Source organism: Haematobia irritans, chromosome 5 (genome assembly GCF_050003625.1).
Source record: "Haematobia irritans isolate KBUSLIRL chromosome 5, ASM5000362v1, whole genome shotgun sequence".
NCBI classification, from domain to species: Eukaryota; Metazoa; Arthropoda; class Insecta; order Diptera; family Muscidae; genus Haematobia; species Haematobia irritans.
Window position 1 is genome coordinate 8,624,761 of NC_134401.1, and position 24,847 is coordinate 8,649,607.

Genomic DNA, 24,847 nt, shown 5'->3' on the forward strand with positions numbered 1-24,847 from the left:
TTATAACTGATTAAAATTTTAATTGAAATCGAATTTTAATTAAAAATTCGAAAATAATTAAAAAATTTATAATTTATTCAAAAATTATTTAATAATCTTGAATATATTTCGACATATAATCAATTTAATTTAATTTAATTACAATTTTATTTAATTAAACATAATTAGTCGAATCAATTAACATTTATTAATATGATTTACAATTCTTTAAACATTTTGATCGAAAAATATTGACTTGATTTTTTGTTTTGTTTCAGATTGAAAAAGTGGCATTGTGTCGCAGTCTGATAAGACATGACATAAATATATGCGGCATACTCAATATTAATTTAAATACCCTATTTTCCATTGTGGCCCAAACATCCCTCTACGTTATTATATTAATACAAATCGATTATGGTATAATTAAATAATAAATAAATTAAATAAAAATAATAAAAAAATTAAAAAGATTTGGTACTCAATGGGCGTATTATTATCACAATATATTCTCAAAAATTTAATTCTATAGAAAATTTTATTTCTATAATTTTTTTTCTCAAAATTCTATTTCTATAGAAAATTTTGTATAAATTTTATTTCTATCGAAATTTTTTGTCAAAATTTGATTTCTTTAGAAAATTTTGTCAAAATTTAATTTAAAAAGTGAATTTTGTCAAAATTTTATTTCTATCGAAAATTTTGTCAACATTTTAATTCTAAAGTGATATTTTGTCAAAAAATTTATTTCTATAGAAAATTTGGTCAAAATTTTATTTCTATAGAAAATTTGGTCAAAATTTTATTTCTATAGAAAATTTGGTCAAAATTTTATTTCTATAGAAAATTTTGTCAAAATGTTATTTCAATAGAAAAATGTATAAAGTATCTCTTAGTTGTCTTAGTCCATATACCAAACATTAAAAAATCTACAATTTTTGGTAGAATTCTACCAACTGTGACAACCGTGTCCTGTAGTCCCACTGCAACTATTAAACAATTAAAGCATATTAAACCAACTAAAAAGTTTCTCTTTTGCAATTTATGCAATAATTGATTAACAGAGACGAAAGTTTTTCCCAACAATTTAATAAAGCAATTAGTTGCGATTAAGCAAAACCCCTCATCAAATCGTATAAATATCGAAGAAAACCCATAAATTTTTGGTACTTCATTACCACTACTTGATATCGCAGTCAACGCAACCGAAATGTCTCTGCACCGTACAAACAATTTGAAAAAGTTTTATTTTTATGTGCCAAAAATATGTCTACGCCTAATGGGATTTTGGCCAGGATCTTCAAGAACTCCGACTATCTTTTATTTGGGTCTGTTCAATTTTCTAATTTTACTCGTTGGTGTGATAACAGAATTACATGCTGGTTTCTCGCTATTATCTTCGAATTTGGAAAAAGCTTTGGATACCCTATGTCCAGCCGGTACCTCAACAGTAACAGTGTTAAAAATGATTTTAATAGCATATTACCGCGATGATTTGAGATATGTGTTGGAGAAAATGCATCAAATGCTTTTCAATGGTTATAGAGATGATGAGAAATATCTCAAAACCTATGAAATTGCAATACGGCGATACTCTGCAATGGCGGCTTATGTCAATTTTACACCATCTGTGGCAGGATTTATTACATGTACAGCATTTAATTTGAAACCTTTGATATTGGCTTGGGTATTTTGGTCACAGGGCAAGGACATCATATGGTTGACACCCTTCAATATGACGTAAGTGAAGAAACTGATAGCATTGATTTAATTATATATGGAGCCGGGTTTTTTAACAAAGAGATAAAAATAAAAAAAAATGAGAAAATTTCCAATAGAAATAAAATTTTGACAAAATTTTTCTATAGAAATAAAATCTTGACATAATTTTCTATAGAAATAAAATTTTGACAAAATTTTCTATAGAAATCAAATTTGACAACATCTTCTATAGAAATAAAATTTTGACAACGTTTTCTAAAGAAATAAAATTTTGACAAAATTTTCTATAGACATAAAATTTTGATAAAATTTTCTATAGACATAAAATTTTGACAAAATATTCTATAGAAATAAAAATTTGACAAAATTATCTAAAGAAATACAATTTTTGAAAAAATTTTCTATAGACATAAATTTTTGAAGAAATTTTAGACATAAAATTTTGACAAAATTTTTCTATAGAAATAAAATTTTGATAAAATTTTCTATAGACATAAGATTTTGACCAAATTTTAGACATAAAATTTTGACAAAATTTTTGTATAGAAATAAAATCTTGACAAAAATTGAAATAAAAATTTGACAAAATTATCTAAAAACGTAAAATTTTTATAAAATTTTCTATAGACATAAAATTTTGACAAAATTTTTCTATAGAAACAAAATTTTGACAAAAATTTTCTACAGAAATAAAAGCTTGACATAATTTTCTATAGAAATAAAATTTTGACAAAATTTTCTATAGATAAAAAATTTTGACGAAATTTTAGACATAAAATTTTTACGAAATTTTCTATAGACATAAAATTTTGAAAAAAATTTTCTATAGAAATAAAATCTTGACAAAATTTTCTATAGAAATAAAATTTTGACAAAATATTCTATAGAAATAAGAATTTGACAAAATTATCCAAAGAAATGAAATTTTTATAAAATTTTCTATAGACATAAAATTTTGAAGAAATTTAAGACATATAATTTTGACAAAATTTTTCTATAGAAATAAAATTTTGATAAAATTTTCTATAGACATAAAATTTTGACAAAATTTTGCTATAGAAATAAAATTTTGACAAAATTTCCTATAGAAATAAAATTTTGACAAAATTTCCTATAGAAATAAAATTTGACAAAATTTCCTATAGAAAAAAAGTTTGACAAAATTTCATATAGGAATAACATTTTGGTAAAATTTCCTATAGAAATAAAATTTTGACAAAATATTCTATAGAAATAAAAATTGGACAAAATTATCTAAAGAAATAAAATTTTTATAAAATTATCTGTAGACATACAATTTTGAAGAAATTTTAGACATTCGTAAAATTTTGACAAAATTTCCTAAAGAACTAAAATTTTGACAAAATTTTCTATAGAAATAATATTTTGACAAATCTTCCTATAGAAATAAAATTTGACAAAATTTCCTATAGAAACAAAAATTAGACAAAATTTTCTATAGAAATAAAAGTTTGACAAGATTTCATATAAAGGGTGATACGGTCAAAATTTGGTCAAGGGAAAACGCGTGTAAATCGGTGAAATCGTTTATTTAAAAAATCAAATTAAATTTCTTTTTCAAGTTCAATTAGTATAAAATTCAGGAAAAATATTCAGTTAGGCTTTCGCTTTTCCAAATCCGAATTGCCGGGCCTCACGCTTGACACCTGCCATCAAATTTTGTACAGCCACCTTGTCCACCTTCTTCGCCGCAGAAAGCCAGTTTGCCTTGAACTGCTGCACTGAAAAAACAGTGAACCCACCAGGAAAGATAACTTTCGATTAATTTTAGAAAATTTGGAACTTTTTTAGAAAATTTTAACTAAACGGTATTACAAGCGCTGGCATCACTCCGATATGACAAAAATAAGTAAATATTTTTCGACAAATTCAAGAAAATTTATGAGACATAACTAAATTTTTTCAGTAGTTGAAGAAAATTTTGTAGTTTTAAGAGAAATCTTGGAGTTCAAAATTGCAAGAATGTCTTTAGTGACATACGAAGTTCATGATGGACACATTTTTGGTAAAATTTGCAAATTTAAAGAAATAATGAACTATTTTGTAAGAAATACGAAATTAGGAAATCTTTATGCTTTATTTGTGTATAACTTTTTCCCGTTTTTTAGTTCATTTAACTAACATACGCAAAAAATTATTTGACTAAAATAAACTTTTTCCAAACATAATGATTCTATGAACTAATATAAAGTTAATATGGCTTTAGTGAAATAGAGAGTTCACTTTTTTTTGAGTGTGCTCGTCCTTAGCAGTTTTTTGGTCTTCTTTAGGTTCCGCTTGACAATAGCCCAGTATTTCTCAATTGGGCGTGTTGGGAGGGTTTTTGTCCTTGGGAACCACCTGCACGTTGTTGGCGGCGTACCACTCCATGGCCTTTTTACCGTAATGGGAAGATGCCAAATCCGGCCAAAACAGTACGGAACAACCGTGTTTCTTCAGGAAAGGCAGCAGACGTTTATTCAAACACTCTTTCACGTAAATTTCTTGGTTGACAGTCCCGGAAGCTATGAAAATGCTGCTTTTCAAGCCACAGGTACAGATGGCTTGCCAAACCAGATATTTCTTTGAGAACTTTGACAGTTTTATGTGCTTGAAAATATCTGCTACCTTTCCCCTTCCTTTTGCCGTATAAAACTCCTGTCCCGGAAGCTGCTTGTAGTCGGCTTTGACGTAGGTTTCGTCGTCCATTACCACGCAGTCAAACTTCGTCAGCATCGTCGTGTACAGCCTCCGGGATCGCGCTTTGGCCGTCGTATTTTGTTTATCATCGCGATTTGGAGTCACTACCTTCTTGTAAGTCGATGGTCCGGCTCGTTTTTTGGCTCGATGCACGGTTGTAGACGATACACCCAACTTATTTGCGGCATTTCGGAGAGAGAGGTTAGGGTTTCGCTTGAAACTACCGGCAACTCTCTTTGTCGTCTCAGCGGCTTCCGGTTTTCGATTTCCCACCGATTCAGACTTCCTGGCTGTCGACAAACGTTCCCCAAACACTTTAATTACATTTGTAACGGTTGATTTGGCAACTTTTAGCGATTTTGCCAGCTTTGTGTGCGAGTAGCTCGGATTTTCGCGATGCGCGAGCAAAATTTTGATACGCTGCTCTTCTTGCTTGGACGGCATTTTGACAATTGAAGAGTGAATTCCAAAATTCAAAATAGGAGCAACATTCTACACACACACACCTTCAAAATGAGGGGTGCTCAAAATTGAAAGAAATACGTCAAGTTTATATTGACCAAATTTTGACCGTATCACCCTTTAGGAATAACATTTTGAGAAAATTTTTGTACAAAAAAGAAATAAAAATTTGACAAAATTATCTAAAAACGTAAAATTTTTATAAAATTTTCTATAATCATAAAATTTTGACAAAATTATAGAAACAAAATTTTGACAAAAATTCTCTATAGAAATAAAAGCTTGACATAATTTTCTATAGAAATAAAATTTTGACAAAATTTTCTATAGATATAAAATTTTGACGAAATTTTAGACATAAAATTTTTATGAAATTTTCTATAGACATAAAATTTTGAAAAAAAAATTCTATAGAAATAAGAATTTGACAAAATTATCCAAAGTAATGAAATTTTTATAAAATTTTCTATAGACATAAAATTTTGAAGAAATTTAAGACATACAATTTTGACAAAATTTTTCTATAGAAATAAAATTTTGATAAAATTTTCTATAGACATAAAATTTTGACGAAATTATCTAAAAAAAATTAAATTTTTATAAAATTTTAATTCAACATAAAATGTTGAAGAAAAGTTAGACATAAAATTTTGACAAAATTTTTCTATAGAAATAAAATTTGACAAAATTTCCTATAGAAACAAAATTTTCTATAGAAAGAAAAGTTTGACAAAATTTCATATAGGAATAACATTTTGGCAAAATTTCCTATAGAAATAAAATTTTGACAAAATTTCCTATAGAATAAAATTTTGACAAAATTTTCTAGAGAAATAAAATTTTGACAAAATATACGATAGAAACAAAATTTGACAAAATTTACTATAGAAATAAAATTTGACAAAATTTTGTATAGAAACAATATTTTGACAAAATGTGACAAAATTTTCTATAGAAATAAAATTTTGACAAAATATTCTATAGAAATAAAAATGGGACAAAATTATCTAAAGAAATAAAATTTTTATAAAATTATCTGTAGACATAAAATTTTGAAGAAATTTTAGACATACGTAAAATTTTGACACAATTTCCTAAAGAACTAAAATTTTGACAAAATTTTCTATAGAAATAAAAGTTTGACAACATTTCATAACATTTTGAGAAAATTTCCTATAGAAATAAAATTTTGTCAAAATTTTCTTTAGAAATAAAATTTTTACAAAATTTTCTATAGAAATAAAATTTTGACACAATTTTCTATAGAAATAATAACATATATCGTTTCCCTTTTTCATTTTCCAGCATGCCTTATATATTACAACATGGCATACTCTATCCTCTGGGTTATATCTTCACTGCCTATACAGGCTATGTAACCATATTCATGTTTGGAGGCTGTGATGCTTTATACTTTGAATATTGTACTCATATAGCAACGCTCCTTAGAATGCTACAAATCGACGTGAAATTACTTTTTAAAAGATATAATGAGAAATTAACCTTAAACACAGCGGAATCTTTATATATCGAAGAGCAATTGAAGATGATAATAGAACGTCACAATGAAATTATTGATATGACAAATTTCTTTCGTAAACGCTATGCCATAATTACATTGGCCCATTTTGTATCGGCAAGTTTGGTTATAGGGGCAAGTATTTTTGAAATGATGACGGTAAGATGACATTAACAACAAAAAAAACAAAGACCATTAGCAAATAATACCTTTTATTTATTGCAATATTTCAGTATTCTGGATTTGGTCAATTTATTTATTTGAGTTATACAGTGGCTGCACTTGCTCAATTAGCTGTTTATTGCTATGGCGGAACTTTGGTTGCTGAAAATGTTAGTGGAAATTTTAAAACAATTTATATATGTATAAAAATAGGAGGATAGGAAAATGGAAGCAGAAATTATAGAACAGTAAGAAGAATTATGGGACTACCGCGACTGATGTGACTTGGACACTTGTCCACAGGTGACCTGAATACATAATGTTTGGGATCGGTCTAGGAGGTGGTGGTGGTGGTACTACAATTAAAATAACAGGTACCATCAAACTAATCGATCTTTATTACCACTAACTGAATCATAAATATCCATCAGACATTAGAACAAACCAAACTTTCTCATGCCAAACACTAACGATACATCAAATTAAAATTAACTCTTGATAACGCACGTCCATCCCACGACCCCTCCACCCCGGTTGCCATAGTTGGTAGAATTCTACCAAAAATGGTAGATTTTCTACTGTTTGGTATGAGGTAATTCACAAATTTTTTATAGAAATAAGTATTTTCTATAGAAATAAAAATTTAGACAAAATATTCTATTGAAATAAAAATGTAGACAAAATTTTCGATAGAATTAAAATTTCGACAAAATTTTCTATGGGAACAAAATTTTGACAAATTTTTCTATAGAGATAAAATTTCGACAAAATTTTCTTTAGAAATAAAATTTCGACAGAATTTTCTATAGCAATAAAATTTTGACAAAATTTTGTATAGCAAAAAAAAATGTTGACAAAATCTTCTATAGAAAAAAAATTTTGATAAAATTTTCTATAGAAATAAAATTTCGACAAAATATTCTCTAGAATTAAAAATTTGACAAAATGTTCTATAGAATTAAACATTTAGACAAAATCTTCTATAGAAACAAAATTTTAACAAAATTTTCTATAAATTCAATATTTTTAAAAGTTTTAATTTTCGTGTTTGGTTCTACTATCAAAGCCATGAGGTACTTCACAAATTTTTTATAGAAATAAAAATGTAGACAAAATATTCTATTGAAATAAAAATGTAGACAACATTTTCTATAGAATTAAAAATTTTACAAAATTTTCTATGGGAACAAAATTTTCTATGGAAACAAAATTTTGACAAAATTTTCTTTAGAAACAAAATTGCGACAGAATTTTCTATAGCAATAAAATTTTGACAAAATGTTGTATAGCCAAAAAAAATTGACAAAATTTCCTATAGAAATAAAATTTCGACAAAATTTTCTTTAGAAATAAAATTTCGACAACATTTTCTATGGAATTAAAAATTTCGACAAAATTTTCTGTAGAAATAAAATTTTCACAAAATTTTCTATAGAATTAAAATTGTTCTATAGGATTGAAAATTTAGACAAACAAAAAAATATTTAATAAAATTTTCTATAGAATTAAAAATTTAGACAAAATTTTCTATACACGCAAAAAAATAATTCTTTCCTCCCAAACGAAATTTTAGACAAACAAAGTTCGTTTCTCATTTGCTTTTCGCTGTAAGGAAGTGTATTTGGAAGAAAAGTATATACTTTTTGTGATAAACGTTTATTCTTTTCCAGGATGTAAAAACAATTTCATAAAGACAAACTCAAAAAAAAAAAAAAAAAAACATTGTTTTCTTGCTAATTGCATTTTCCCTAACATCTTTCTCACATCCACGAGGTTTTTTAGTTCTTAACACCTTTTCCTGTAATACCAACAATGTAGAAGAAATTATACGATTTTATAAATTTTTAAAATTTTTTTACCTTTCGCCTGGACGGAGAATCGAACCGCGGACCATGCACTTTGTAAGCCAACACACTAACCACTGAGCTATGTACCTGTTATGGTCATCAATAGATAAATATCCATATAAGTTATATTTATATAGCATAGCTTGCGGCGCCCACGAACCGAATAAACAAAGTTTTTTTTAACAGAAACAAACATTTAGTTTGCCACCGTGGAGCAGTGGTTGCTACGTCCGACTTGCATGCCAAGGGTCGTGGGTTCGATCCCTGCTTCGACCAAAGTTTTTTTGTTGTTTTTTTTTTACACATATTCCAGATATGTTCGGAAGATTCCGAAAAAATGTTCAACATTACATTGTAGTATATTAAATTTTGAACTGTAAAATGTGTCTTATTAAAGACCTAAAGTCAGAAAAGAACAGTGTTTGATATAAACGAAATGGACTGTGTTGTTGTTCCAAAAATAACTTTTTTTATTAAAAAAATAAAAAATTTGTAACAAACGAAATTTTTTGGCGATAAAAGTTTAAAATTTTCGAAGCAATTCAAAAAACTCTAACAAAAGAAAAACGTTTTCGGTACACGTTTTCCAAACGTTTTTTTTTTCTTTGCGTGTAGAAATAAAATTTTAACAAAATTTTCTATAGATTAAAATTTTAACAAATTTTTCAATAGAAACAAAATGTTGACAAGATTTTCAATTGAAACAAAATGTTGACAAAATTTTCTATAAATTCAATATTTTAAGTTTTAATTTTCGTGTTAGGTTCTACTATCAAAGTTCATTGTGAGTAAATTCTCCCTTTTTGTATAAGAGATAACTGAAATAAACTACAAAAGAAACCTTTTTCTATACAACCACAAAATTTTGACCAAAAATTGCAAAATATAATTTTTAATTTGGTAAAATTTTCTTCAAATTTTGGTAGATTATTTTTTGGCAACCGGGCCCTCTACCCAAAACAGCTCCATTCACACAAAAAAATATTAAAAAATGTTTCCATGTAACATTTTAATTAAACTCTAAAAATTTTTTCAATTAAAAATTTAATTGGTCCAACAAATGTTTTTTAATTAAAACAAAAATTAGTCAAAGAAATTAATAGAATCAATTAAATTTTTAATTGAATCAATTAATTTTTCAATTGATGTTGGTGATTGATACTCATCATTTCTGTGATTGAAGAAATTAATTAAAATTAAACATTAAAATAAAAATTAAACTAAAAAATAATTGCATCAATTATTTTGGTTATTGAAGAACAAATTGTTTTTCTGTATTATGTATTCATGTCACTTGTGGGCAAGTGTCCAAGTCACGTCTGTTCCGGTAGCCCCATCTCTCCCCTACTTCGAACCATTGACGGCGTTCGATGCAGACTTGTCGTCTACGATATTTTGTTGTACTATTTCAAATACTAATAAGAAGAAATTCAAGTTAGAAGATGATACAAAAATCTGCTAAATTTTCTGCATTATAAATTACTCAAAATTTAATATCATTTGTGAGATATTCATGAGAAGAGTTTCAAAATTAAAAATTAACTAACAACTAACATATGTCGACCAATTTCCCATCTACAACATCATCTAATATTTTTGATATATACTTATGTAAGTTTGTTTTTGCAGAGCGTATATTTATCAACTGTCATTTTCAAATGTAATTGGTTTGTATGTAATCCCAAATTACGACGTATGATCCTTTTAATTATGATGCGTTCTCAAAGAGCCCTAACAATGTCAGTTCCCTTCTTTAACCCAGCAATGAGCACATTTGCTTCGGTAAAATTATGAGATCAAGAAACAATTGTAATTTGCCACTTTGATAAATTATTTTCTTTTCAGATTCTGCAAGCCTCAGGATCGATTATAGCTTTGGCATCGTCGTTCAAGTGAACGCAGAAATAAATAATTTTGGGATTCAATTACTAAATTAATTGTTCCAATTAATTTGTAATTGAAATGTCTTCAATTACAGAAATGATAGTATCAATCATCATAGTCAATTTAAAAAATTAATTGATGAAAATTAAAAAAAAATTAATTGATGAAAATTAAAAAAATAATTGATGAAAATTAAAAACTTAATTGGTGAAAATTAAAAAATTAATTGATGAAAATTAAAAAATTTATTGATGAAAATTAAAAACTTAATTGGTGAAAATTAAAAAAAATTATTGATACTATTAATTATTGTGATTGATTTTTGTTTTAATTAAAAAAAATTTTTTGAATCAATTAAATTATTAATTTAATTGGCAATATTTTGGTGAACATTTTTTCTGTGAACGACTACCATTTAAATGACAATAAATGCCAAAAAAATCGAAAAAGGAGATAATTTTACTACAACATTTTCATATAGGAAAACATAATTTTTGTGTATTTGACATTTTAATGTATTTTTCAGTTATATAATATCTCAACTTTAACAGGTTTATAAGCTGATTGTTATATACTACATAGACCAAGAAAGTTATAGACGCTTCAAGTCCATTTACAGCGCTGTAGTTTGTGTCTTTCTTTCATTATACCCTTCACCACTACTGTGGTACAGGGTATAATAAGTTTGTGCATTTGTATGTAACGCCAAGAAGGAGTAATCATAGACCAACCTTTAATATACGGATCGGCTTAGAATTAAATTCTGAGTCGATTTAGCGATGTCCGTCTGTCTGTATTTGTGTATTTTTGTGTGCAAAGTACAGTTCGCAGTTGTAGTCCGATTGTCCTAAAATTTGGTATAGGGTTCTGTTTCGGCTCAAAGACGATCCCTATTGATTTTGGAAAAAATCGGTTCAGATTTAGATATAGCTGCCATATATATTTTTCACCGATCTGGTCATAATTGGCGTGTATATCAACCGATCTTCCTCAAATTCCGTACATCCGAATATTTTATGAGTCTCGAAAAACTTGCAAAATATCAGTCAAATCGGTTCAGATTTAGATATAGCTCCCATATATAGCTTTCACCCGATTTACACTCATTTGCCAACAGAGGCCAATTTTTTGCTCAGATTTAGTTGAAATTTTGCATAGGGAGTAGAATTAGCATTGTAACTATGCGTGTCAAATTTGGTTGAAATCGGTTCAGATTTGGATATATCTCCCATATATAGCTTTCGCCCGATTTGCACTCATATGACCACAAAGGCCAATTTTTAACTCCGATTTAGTTGAAATTTTACACAGGGAGTAGAATTAGCATTGTAGCTATGCGTGCCAAATTTGGTTGAAATCGGTTCAGATTTAGATATATCTCCCATATATAGCTTTCGCCCGATTTACACTCATATGACCACAGAGGCCAATTTTTTGCTCCGATTTAGATGAAATTTTGCACAGAGAGTAGAATTAGCATTGTAACTAAGCGTGCCAAATTTGGTTGAAATCGGTTCAGATTTGGATATATCTCCCATATATAGCTTTCGCCCGATTTACACTCATATGACCAAAGAGGCCAATTTTTAACTCCGATTTAGATGAAATTTTGCACAAAGAGTAGAATTAGCATTGTAGCTATGCGTGCCAAATTTGGTTGAAATCGGTTCAGATTTAGATATAGCTCCCATATATATGTTTTTCTGATTTCGACAAAAATGGTCAAAATACCAACATTTTCCTTGTAAAATCGCCACTACTTAGTCGAAAAGTTGTAAAAATGACTCTAATTTTCCTAAACTTCTAATACATATATATCGAGCGATAAATCATAAATAAACTTTTGCGAAGTTTCCTTAAAATTGCTTCAGATTTAAATGTTTCCCATATTTTTTTACTAACATTGTGTTCCACTCTAGTGCATTAGCCGACTTAAATTTTGAGTCTATAGATTTTGTAGAAGTCTATCTAATTCGGTCCAGATCGAGTGATATTTAAATGTATGTATTTGGGACAAACCTTCATATATAGCCCCCAACACATTTGACGGATGTGATATGGTATCGAAAATGTAGATCTACAAAGTGGTGCAGGGTATAATATAGTCGGCCCCGACCGACTTTAGACTTTCCTTACTTGTTTTTTACTAACATTGTGTTCCACCCTAGTGCATTAGCCAACTTACATTTTGAGTCTATAGATTTTGTAGAAGTCTATCCAATTCTATCCATATCGAGTGATATTTAAATGTATATAAAGGGTGATTCTTTTGAGGTTAGGATTTTCATGCATTAGTATTTGACAGATCACGTGGGATTTCAGACATGGTGTCAAAGAGAAAGATGCTCAGTATGCTTTGACATTTCATCATGAATAGACTTACTAACGAGCCACAACGTCGAATTTTCAGTGAATGGGCCCTAGAAAAGTTGGCAGAAAATCCGCTTTTTTATCGACAAATTTTGTTCAGCGATGAGGCTCATTTCTGGTTGAATGGCTACGTAAATAAGCAAAATTGCCGCATTTGGAGTGAAGAGCAACCAGAAGCCGTTCAAGAACTGCCCATGCATCCCGAAAAATGCACTGTTTGGTGTGGTTTGTACGCTGGTGGAATCATTGGACCGTATTTTTTCAAAGATGCTGTTGGACGCAACGTTACGGTGAATGGCGATCGCTATCGTTCGATGCTAACAAACTTTTTGTTGCCAAAAATGGAAGAACTGAACTTGGTTGACATGTGGTTTCAACAAGATGGCGCTACATGCCACACAGCTCGCGATTCTATGGCCATTTTGAGGGAAAACTTCGGAGAACAATTCATCTCAAGAAATGGACCGGTAAGTTGGCCACCAAGATCATGCGATTTGACGCCTTTAGACTATTTTTTGTGGGGCTACGTCAAGTCTAAAGTCTACAGAAATAAGCCAGCAACTATTCCAGCTTTGGAAGACAACATTTCCGAAGAAATTCGGGCTATTCCGGCCGAAATGCTCGAAAAAGTTGCCCAAAATTGGACTTTCCGAATGGACCACCTAAGACGCAGCCGCGGTCAACATTTAAATGAAATTATCTTCAAAAAGTAAATGTCATGGACCAATCTAACGTTTCAAATAAAGAACCGATGAGATTTTGCAAATTTTATGCGTTTTTTTTTTTAAAAAAGTTATCAAGCTCTTAACAAATCACCCTTTATTTGGGACAAACATTTATATATAGCCCCCAACACATTTGACGGATGTGATATGGTACCGAAAATTTAGATCTACAAAGTGGTGCAGGGTATAATATAGTCGGCCCCGCCCGACTTTAGACTTTCCTTACTTGTTTTATATAATGTCATAATTTCTATATGGCAAATATCAAAAAATAAAAGCTTCAAAAAATATAAAGCTTCATGCCAGCAAAATATTATAAAATATAATTTAGTTTTTATTTTTATTTTAAAGATTTGCATAATCCCCTTGTATAAGGACAATAATATATAAAATTGTCTGAACAATAATACTAAATAAGAGCGTCCAATTTATATCAATTATTTTCAAGATATTAACTCCAGGGCCATACAAACGTGTAGCCAAGAATATCATATCGATCTGCAAATAGAGAAGTATTATCATTATTAGGATATAAAAGTAATTTGGATATATGTACATACATATGAATGGACACAGACAAAGTCTTTTTTGCGTTTAACCATGAAATTAATTAATCCAATTAATTTTTAATTTAGATTTCATCACTTACGAAAATGATAGTATCAATTAGCAACGTCAATAACAAATTCATTGATCCAATTAAACATTTTGATTGATCTCAATAATTTCCGTAACTTATTTGATTACAAAATTATTTTAATCAATTAACATTCCAATTTTTTTAATTTAAATTAAAATTTTAATCAAAAAAAAAAAAATTATTTAATATGAATTAAAATTAGTTAGAAAAATACTGGTGATATGTTTTTTTTTTTTTTGTACTGTAAAACAAAGTTTACTTGGATCCAAATATTTTGACCTTCCCATAAGGTTTTTGGTTTTGATTACGAGCCAAAGATGTAGCTTCTTTAAAAAAAAAGACATTGTTTAGCGACCTATGTGGCTTTAAATCTAGGATCAATAAAATTATATTTTGGATAGAGATTTCATTTACCGAATTTTCATTCTCTTTTTGCGGTAAATTAATAAAGCTACACAGAAAAAAAATCATGAAAAAATTTCCAATTAAAATCTTAATTGAGTTTTAAATATTCAATTAAAAATTTTATTGTTTAAACAATTTTTTTAATTGAAAAAAAAAATAACAAAAATTAATTGTATTAATTAATTTTTTAATTGGATCAATTAATTTTTTAATTGCATCAATTAATTTTATAATTGACTTTCAATTAATTTTTTAAATGATCATTTCTATCATTTCTATGATTGCAGACATTTCAATTAAAAGTTAATTGGATCAATTAATTTCGTGATTGAAGACAAAAAATATTTTTTTGTGTGCCAGCTTAAAAATTCAAATTATAACGACTACTTCAAAGTAAAAAATGTTTTCTTATAAAAAAAAACAAGTAAGTAAAGTCTAAAGTCGGGCGGGACCCACTATATTATACCCTGCCCCACTTTGTGGATCTAAAATTTCGATACCATATCACATCCGTCAAATGTGTTGGGTGCTATATATAAAAGTTTGTCCCAAATACATACTTTTAAATATCACTCGATCTGGATAGAATTTGATAGACTTCTACAAAATCTATAGACTCAAAATTTAAATCGGCTAATGCACTATGGTGGAACACAATGTTAGTAAAAAAATATGGGAAATATTTAAATCTGAAGCAATTTTAAGGAAACTTTGCAAAAGTTTATTTATGATTTATCGCTCGATATATATGTATTAGAAGTTTAGGAAAATTAGAGCCATTTTTACAAGTTTTCGACTAAGCAGTGGCGATTTTACATTTTTGTCGAAATCAGAAAAACATATATATGGGAGCTATATCTAAATCTGAACCGATTTCAACCAAATTTGGCAAGCATAGCTACAATGCTAATTCTACTCCCTGTACAAAATTTCGGAGCAAAAAATTGGCCTTTGTAGTCATATGAGTGTAAATCGGGCAAAAGCTATATATGAGAGATATATCTAAATCTGAACCGATTTCAAGCAAATTTGGCACGCATAGCTACAACGCTAATTCTACTCCCTGTGCAAAATTTCAACTAAATCGGGGCAAAAAATTTGCCTCTGTGGTCATATGAGTGTAAATCGGGCGAACGATATATATGGGAACTATATCTAAATCTAAACCGATTTCAACCAAATTTGGCACGCATAGCTACAATGCTAATTCTACTCCCTGTGCAAAAATTTCAATGAAATCGGAGTAAAAGATTGGCCACTGTGATCATATGAGTGTAAATCGGGCGAACGATATATATGGGAGCTATATCTAAATCTGAACCGATTTCAATAAAATTTGGCACACTTGACTACATTACTAATTGTACTCCTAGTGGAAAATTTCAACCAAATTGGGGTAATACTCTGGCTTCTGGGACCGTACTAGTCCATATCGGGCGAAACATATATATGGGAGCTATATCTAAATCTAAACCGATTTCAATAAAATTTGGCACACTTGACTATAGTACTAATTGTTCTTCTTGTGCAAAATTTTAAGCAAATTAGGGTAAAACTCTGGCTTCTATATAAAGGGTGGTTACATTGTAAGAGCCGATGTTGAATGTGAACCACATCTAAACCCCAAGTTTTTTTTCCGAATTTTATTTGACATTTCTCTATTTCAGACTTACTCAATTTGAACCATGGAGAGGTACACAATCCAACAACGTGTTAAAGTTATCCAGACTTATTATGATGTGGATGATCAATTTTCGAAGAAAATCATCTTCAGTGATGAGGCAAATTTTCATCTCAGTGGATTCGTCAATAAACAGAATTGCCGATTTTGGGCGAATGAGAATCCAAGAGTGATTGCACCCACAAAGAGTGACTGTTTGGTGCGGTTTATGGGCTGGCGGCATCATCGGGCCGTATTTTTTTGCAAAATGAGGCCGGACATGCAGTTACTGTGAATGGTGTTCGCTATCGTGAGATGATAACGAAATTTTTATGGCCCGAATTGGAAGATATGGATGTGGACGATATGTGGTTTCAGCAGGACGGTGCCACTTGTCACACAACTAACGAAACAATGGCTCTTTTGCGCAACAAATTCACTGGCCGTGTTATCTCACGTAATGGCGATGTCAATTGGCCGCCAAGATCATGTGATTTGACACCGTTGGACGTTTTTCTTTGTGGTTATTTGAAAGAAAAGGTGTACGTCGATAAACCAGCAACAATTCAAGAGCTAAAGGATGAGATAATTCGGCACATTAGCGGCATAGAACCTCCATTATGCCTCAGCGTCATCGAAAATTTAGACCATCGAATGGAGGTGTGCCACCGAGGTCGCGGCGTCCATTTGGCCGATATTTTGTTCCATACATAATTGAGTAATACCAATATATCATAATAAAATAAAATTACAATAATTTCCTAAATAGTTTGTGTTTTATTCAAAATCAACATCGACCCTTGAAATTTTAACCACCCTTTATATGGGAGCTATATCTAAATCTGAACCGCACAGACGGACATGGCTATATCGACTCAGGAGCCCACCCTGAGCATTTTTGCCAAAGACACCATGTGTCTATTTCGTCTCCTTCTGGGCGTTGCAAACATATGCACTAACTTATAATACCCTGTTCCACAGTGTGGCGCAGAGTATAAATACTTTAAACGAAAGCACTATGGGCGGAAATTGAAAATTTGTGGCAAAAATTATTTACAATCAATCTAGTATCGCCAAACATGGTATATCGATATATCTTATCAAAATCAAATGTTACCAACAAAAAGGGAGTCAATCCCACTTATTCCAGGTGCGTTACTATAGAAGGGTCGAAATTGTAATTCCACTTGGAATACTATAGAATATACTCTTAGATGGAGTTTAATTTATATATATATATATATATATATATATATATATATATATATATATATATATATATATATATATATATATATATATATATATATATATATATATATATATATATATATATATATATATATATATATATATATATATATATATATATATATATATATATATATATATATATATAAAAAAAATTTGGTACAACACGTTTTCTTGGTCAAAGGACAAACACGGTTGAATGGATTAAAGTTACATATAGCCCCCATATATATGTATCGTCCCATTTTCGACAAATTAGACCATACTGCGCTTATTTACTTCCCGATTGTCTTCAAATTTAACACAAAGTAATTTTTTATAGTACCCTTAAAGTGTGCAAAATTTCATTAAATTCGGTTCAAATTTAGATATAGCTACCATATACATGTATCGCCCGATTTTCCCAAATTTGACTATAAAACCCTTACATTTATTTTAGTATGGGCAAGTTTGGGCAGACAAACTTTACAGCACGTAAAAGTATACTTCCTCACGAACAATAATAAGTAAAAATTTTCATTAACAATCGTTAACATTTCTAGTTCTATTCCTCGCAAATATACGTATGTGTTACAATTTTCACATATAAACCGCACTTTTGAATCCATAAATTCAAGTTCAACAACAAAAATATTTTGTAAAGTCGTTACAACATTTTGAACTACTAAACCTCCTCTTAGAATCTACATTTAAAAGTTTTCTTTATTCACTTTTATTGCGAAAAAAAATTAAGGATGAAATTTTTCAATTTTTGTTCGCCTTGATTAAACGCAACTGGCATAAATTTTGGTAAACATTGGCAGCCTTTTTCTCCTGAACAAGATGTTCTATAGTAATTTCAATTGGAACATCCAATAATTTTTCATTTTGAAAATTTGACTTTTTGCCGCTGTTTTGCGATTTCCGCCCATAGTGCAAAGATACGAAATCGTCAAAATAAGTCTTAGCCGATATTTGAAGCGTTTTCATCTTAAATGTAAAGGATCAATATTTCCCTTAATATAAGGACAATTTCTTTAAATGAAATATATGTTTGCGTTAGTTCAAAGACCTTCGACTTCAACGTAGGGACGGTAATTTCTAAAATTTGTGTCTTAAATTTATTATATATATATATTTCTTTTGGTCTATTTTCAAGAAATTTTTCCTTAATATTTTGCAAATTGCGCATCTTAAAATTTAGGTTGCGTAATCTTTAATATCACGTAAATATTTTTTTAAGCGTATGTTTACCTGCCGCTCGGCTTCGCTATCTTGACCGGTCGTGATTGCATATTGGAAGAGTATGTTGTCCATTTCCTTTATGGTCTTCTCTAACCATTCACACAATGTAAAATAGGTATACATGTGGACTAATACTAGCAAGTAGTATTTATCACCGAAAAGGTATTCAAAATTTTCTGCAGATGAATCGTGCATCATCAGTATGCAGAGTACACTATAACCAACCATGGAATTGGATATAACCAAACATAGTTGTATAATTAGAATAACGGGACTATGTATGACATTCAATTCCTGCAACATCTTTCGAACGCTTGAGTATATCCTACTCGTTTCGGGATCAAGACATTTCAGGTTCACTTGATTATTCAATACGGACAGGAGTTCTCTAATGTAGCATAAAGCGGTGGCATGATGGAGCATATAAAAATGTTGGAAACAAACCATACTGTAGAGGGCTATTAAATCATAACCACTGACTTGATTGTTCATATTGTTTTCACTGATATGAGTGCTAACAACGATGTTATGAATGAGTGTTAAGACACTGTTAATATAGAGCCACTTGCGATGTGAAGTATCCCTTGGTATATCCTGGAAACGATCAAAGTATATTGCTTGAATATGCAACATATTCTCAATCCACTTGAACAAATTCGCTTCACGTCCCCAAAGCGTACACACTGAAATTATGCCCACCAAAAATCTTGTGACCGTTGTAGCATAGTTAGCATAAATGGCAACGGGATTTGCCAAAAATAATTCGGTGTGTTTCACATTTAAATATATAGAATATGGAATGATACAGAGGAATATCAATTGTACAAGAACTATGTAAAATTTTATCCAACGGTTTGGTCTCTTTACTACACGCTTCTTTAAGTCTATTCGCAATGAAGTGATACAGTTCATAATACATAATATCATAAATATTTTAAACCACCATATTTTGAAAAAATGCATAGTGCTTTCTATTTAAAATCCCGCTACTGATTCCGTCTGCAATTGACAAACTAAATTGACTGGATACCACATGAAATGAGGTGTTTGCTCTATATACTAATTTTCGTTAATAGCTTATAAATATTTAATTACAAATTTGAAGGATTCAAAGGTTAATATTTCCTTTAAGCATTAACTAATTAAGCCAAAGAGCACAAAATTTTGTTTCCGTGAAGGATAGTTTAGGTTCAAAGGGCATCTTAAGTGTTGCCCAAACCAATCTTATGGCTATGTCGAAATAGTCTAACGGAAGGGTCACACTAGCAAATATTTGACACAAGTCAAGAAAAAAAACATTTCTAGCTAATTTTGCAATATAAGATTAGGGCTGTTTTCTTCTAACACTGGATGCAGCATTTGTATGGGCTTTCCAGAACATCGTTGCACTGGTGTTCTATCCAGAACATCTCATCAGTGCAAGTCGAGTCGGTGTTACCAGATTGCATTTTGATAAAGTGGCGCTTTTTAGATTCACAATAGCAGTTTATTGTGACAAATTTATCGATTATCATGAAATTCAAAGCGATACAGTGTCATGAATAATCGCAGCAGTACATATTTATAACTATTTGAGCATTTCATACATTAAAAATTTAAGATTTCACTTGTTTTCTGTGATTGTTTTTAAACAGCTGATGACAGTGTGGCATATTTTTTGGAGATGTCCTGGATAAACGAGTACTCTGTTTTCTTTTAGTCCGTGACAGCTTAGGGTATCCAGTGCAAAAAAAACAGCCCTATTATGGTTAGAGTATTTACCAAAAATTCTCTAACCAAATTATTCCGAAAATGATTCTGGAAAATGTTTGACAATCAAATATTTGTCTAGTGTGACCATAACCTAAATAAGCCTACACTGAAAAAAAACATGACCGGTTCAAAAGATTTTGTCTTTACTTTAAAAATTTTGGTATAAAAAATTTGGTATTGTACCATATTTGAAGTCAATTGGACTAAAACTACAACCTGGACTTTGATCATAAAAATGTGTTCACAGACAAACGGACGGACAGATGGACATGACCATCAGCGTTGCCACAATGAATTTTTATTTTGGACCAACATTTTTCCGAAATTGGACCAAAATTCGTACCAGCGGACAATTTGTCCAAATAAAATTAATATCATTTAATAGTTAAATTATACCAAAATGTTATCAAATTTTTATTTCTATTTATTTCCATAGAACATTTTGTCAAAATTTTATTTCTATAGAAAATTTTGTCAAAATTTTATTTCTATAGAAAATTTTGTCAACATTTTATTACTATAGAAATAAAATTTTGTCAAAATTTTATTTCTATAGAAAATTTTGTCAACATTTTATTACTATAGAAATAAAATTTTGTCAAAATTTTATTTCTATAGAAAATTTTGTCAAAATTTTATTTCTATAGAAAATTTTGTCAAAATTCTATTTCTATAGAAAATTATTGCAAAAATTTTTTTCTATATAAAATTTTTACCAAAATTTCTTCCTGTATAAAATTTTTGAATAATTTTGTATCTATACAAAATTTTGTATACCCTCCACCATAGGATGGGGGGTATATTAACTTTGTCATTCCGTTTGTAACACATCGAAATATTGTTCTAAGACCCCATAAAGTATATATATTCTGGGTCGTGGTGAAATTCTGAGTCGATCTAAGCATGTCCGTCCGTCCGTCCGTTGAAATCACGCTAACTTCCGAACAACAAAAGCTATTGAAACTTGGCACAAGTAGTTGTTATTGATGTAGGTCGGATGGTATCGCAAATGGGCCATATCGGTCCACTTTTACGTATAGCCCCCATATGAACGGACCCCCAAATTTGGATTGCGAGGCCTCTAAGAGAAGCAAATTTCATCTGATCCGGCTGAAATTTGGTACATGGTGTTAGTATATGGTCTCTAAAAACCATGCAAAAATTGGTCCACATCGGTCCATAATTATATATAGCACCCATATAAACCGATCCCCCGATTTGGCTTGCGAGGTATCTAAGAAAAGCAAATTTCATCCGATACGGCTGAAATTTGGTGCATGGTGTTAGTCTAACAACCATGCAAAAATTGGTCCACATCGGTCCATAATTATATATAGCCCCCATATAAACCGATCCCCCGATTGGGCTTGCGAGGCCTCTAAGAGAAGCAAATTTCAGCCGATCCGGCTGAAATTTGGTACATGGTGTTAGTATATGGTCCCTAACAACCATGCAAAAATTGGTCCACATCGGTCCATAATTATATATAGCCCCCATATAAACCGATCACCAGATTTGACCTCCGGAGCCTCTTGGAAGACCAAAATTCATCTGATTCAGTCGAAATTTTGGTACGTGGTGTTAATACATGGCCTCAAACTCCCATGTAAAAATTGGTCGATATCGATCCATAATTATATATAGGCCCCATATAAACCGACCCGCAGATTTGACCTCCAGAGCCCCTTGTAAGAGCAAAATTCTTCCCATTCGATTGAAATGTGGTATGTCATGTTAGTATATGGTATCCAACAACCATGCAGGAATTGGTTCCTATCAGTCCATTATTATATATAGCTCCCATATAAACCAATCCCCAGATTTGACCTCCGGTGCCTTTTGGAGAAGCAAAATTCATCCGTGGTCCATATCAGTCCATAATCATATATAGCCCCCATATAAACCGGTCCCGAGATTTGGTTTTGGAGCCTCTTGGAGGAGAAAATTTCATCCGAGTCAGTTGAAATTTGGTACATTGTTCTAGTATATGGCCGTTAACAGCCATGCCTAACTAGGTCCATATCGGTCTATAGTTATATATAACCGTCTCCGAAGCGTGGAAAGACTCAAAAGTCCTGTTTTTTGGGATGCGCATGTGTTTTTTGGGATGCGCATGGAATAATTTTTCGATTATCTTGAGAAGGGAAAAACCACCAACAGTGACTATTATATGGGGTTATTGAAGCATTTGAAGGTCGAAATCGCGGGCAAACGTCCCCATATGAAGAAGAAAAAAGTATTGATCCACCAAGACAACGCACCGTGCCACAATTCATTGAGAACGATGGCAAAAATTCATGAATTGGGCTTTGAATTGCTTCCCCACCCACCGTATTCTCCAGATCTGGCCCCCAGCGACGTTTTCTTGTTCTCAGACCTCAAAGGGATGCTCGCAGGGAAAAAATTTGGCTGCAATGAAGAGGTGACCGCGGAAACTGAGGCCTATTTTGAGGCAAAACCGAAGGAGTACTACCAAAATGGTATCAAAAAATTGGAAGGTCGTTATAATCGTTGTATCGCTCTTGAAGGGAACTATGTTGAATAATAAAAACGAATTTTGACAAAAAAAATGTGTTTTTCTCTGTTAGACCGGGGACTTATCAGCCAACCTGTTAATTCCTTTGTTAATAAAATGTTGGAATGTGTTTCTATTCGTATAAATGTTATACCTGGAATAATTTATACATTTTTATTCAAATTAATAAACATCTAAACTATCGTATTTTACTTGACCACAATGATTCTTTTACAACTATCTTAAAATGCACTTTGTCTAACAGTTTGAAGGGGCTCTTATTGGCGTCGTTCTAAATGTATCAAAAAATTGCACTCATGCGATGCTTTTTTGTAGTAACTTGACGTGATACAACTTCTCAATAGTGACGGGAATTTTGCGACGAGTTTTGTATATCGTATACGACTGTTTTCGACGTGGTGGGGATTCTCAGAAACGCCGTCAAATTCAAAAAATTTTGGCAGGTTAGTTTATGAAAATTATATGCTTACACTTACATTATTTTGTGCTAAAAATTTGAGTTCTAAACATATAATTTTCACATCGAAGCATATGAAAAACAGTATTTTTTCCTCCGTGTATATGATGGGATACAAAAAGTCACCTTCACGTGTCTTGAACTTGGATTTGATCTTGATTTCAATGACAACACCAAACTGTAGCATTTGTTTACCTAAAATTTCTTTAAGGAGAAAATTATTATAATTGTGTTTGACTTCTTTGATGACTTATCTACAATTAGCCTGTTAACTTAATTAATATAAAGTGATAATTAATTGTGATACATATGTTTAATCGAAAATTATGTTGTACACCACAGTATTTGATTATTTCGAAGAACATTTAGTTTAAATCAATTGGACGTAATAAGTATTCACAAAACGGAATAAATATTTACTCAATATGGCTAAGAATTTTCGAATTACCATCGTTAGCACTTTGAAAAAATTTATAAAGTTTTGCAAAATACTAAAGCAATATCTCTCAATAATCACAGGTGTATCCTCATATTGGTTTGATTATAAAACTGAAGATTTTAAGAGAACATTCGTAACACGCCTGATTCATGTGAGCGTCAACGTTTTTGGAATGTCCCTAGTGTTCTATTATAACAAAATATTTTTAACATTATACGGATTTAATAACAATCCTGTAATGGCATATGTCCTAACCTCTAGATTCCTAATGATTTCGTTACCTCCGGCATCAACATTTCTCCATAAACTATTTTGCGAAACGAATTTGATCAAATTGAAAAAAAGACTACAGCTATTGGAAATCGACATCGTACGTGAGATTGCCCAAACCAAAGATATCGAAGGATATTTCCATCTTTACTATTTCTATATAGGCCTATGCTGTTGCCTTTATTTATACGTATTATTTTCATATATACGACCAGAAGATATTTTGTCAATCTACCATGCGAATTTTTTGGCATTATCACACCTTTGGACTTTTCAATATTTCCAAATTATATTTAAAATTTCTCATCTATTTTGCTACATAAACCGACGTATTCAGGATTTAGCTGATGATTCCACTTTGAATCACTTTGAAGACACTATGGAAGTTTGTTTATGTTCACAAATGGAAGCAATGACAATTGCCCATTGCAAATTATGTGGCATATTGAAAGAGTTGGAAGAAATTTTCAAAGGACTATTATTTCTAAGGCGTTTAATTGGTCTCATCAAATGTGGAACTGGAATCTACTATACAATAATCGAATTCGAAAAATTTGCATTTAGGACAATCCTTACTGACCTTGTTTTCGATTATGTGTTACAATTGTTGGACTTCTATGTCAGTGATACGATATGTGATCGTATCAAATATTGTTTTGGCAATTTGGAATTAAGTTTAAATAGCTTAAATGCAGCTCATCATTCCCTAAGACATCTTAATCGGAAGGTATTTTTTTTTCTTTTTTGCCTTGTCTCTTATGTGTTATTCTAAAACCTCTTTCTGGATATTTTTTTTTTGATAGTGTGAAGAATTAACATTGTATTTGTATATGAATAAAATAA

At 30.4% G+C, this 24,847-nt stretch overlaps 2 protein-coding genes across 2 annotated transcripts; one reads left to right on the forward strand and one right to left on the reverse strand.

Annotated features, from left to right (window-relative positions):
- The first annotated feature begins 1,166 nt into the window (after positions 1–1,166).
- Positions 1,167–10,404, forward strand: Or10a (Odorant receptor 10a). The gene is made up of 5 exons (XM_075310849.1): positions 1,167–1,719; positions 6,169–6,541; positions 6,616–6,714; positions 10,021–10,173; positions 10,237–10,404. The coding sequence occupies exons 1-5, from the start codon at positions 1,190–1,192 to the stop codon at positions 10,285–10,287; spliced, it is 1,206 nt and encodes a 401-aa protein (XP_075166964.1). The 5' UTR covers positions 1,167–1,189; the 3' UTR covers positions 10,288–10,404.
- A 3,311-nt stretch (positions 10,405–13,715) lies between these two features.
- LOC142239501 (putative gustatory receptor 22a) lies at positions 13,716–23,482 on the reverse strand. Its single transcript, XM_075311293.1, has 3 exons — positions 23,422–23,482; positions 18,560–19,434; positions 13,716–13,868 (listed from the first exon to the last, which is right to left on the reverse strand). Exons 1-3 carry the CDS (start codon positions 23,480–23,482, stop codon positions 13,716–13,718), a joined length of 1,089 nt encoding a protein of 362 aa, XP_075167408.1.
- Positions 23,483–24,847: the final 1,365 nt, after the last annotated feature.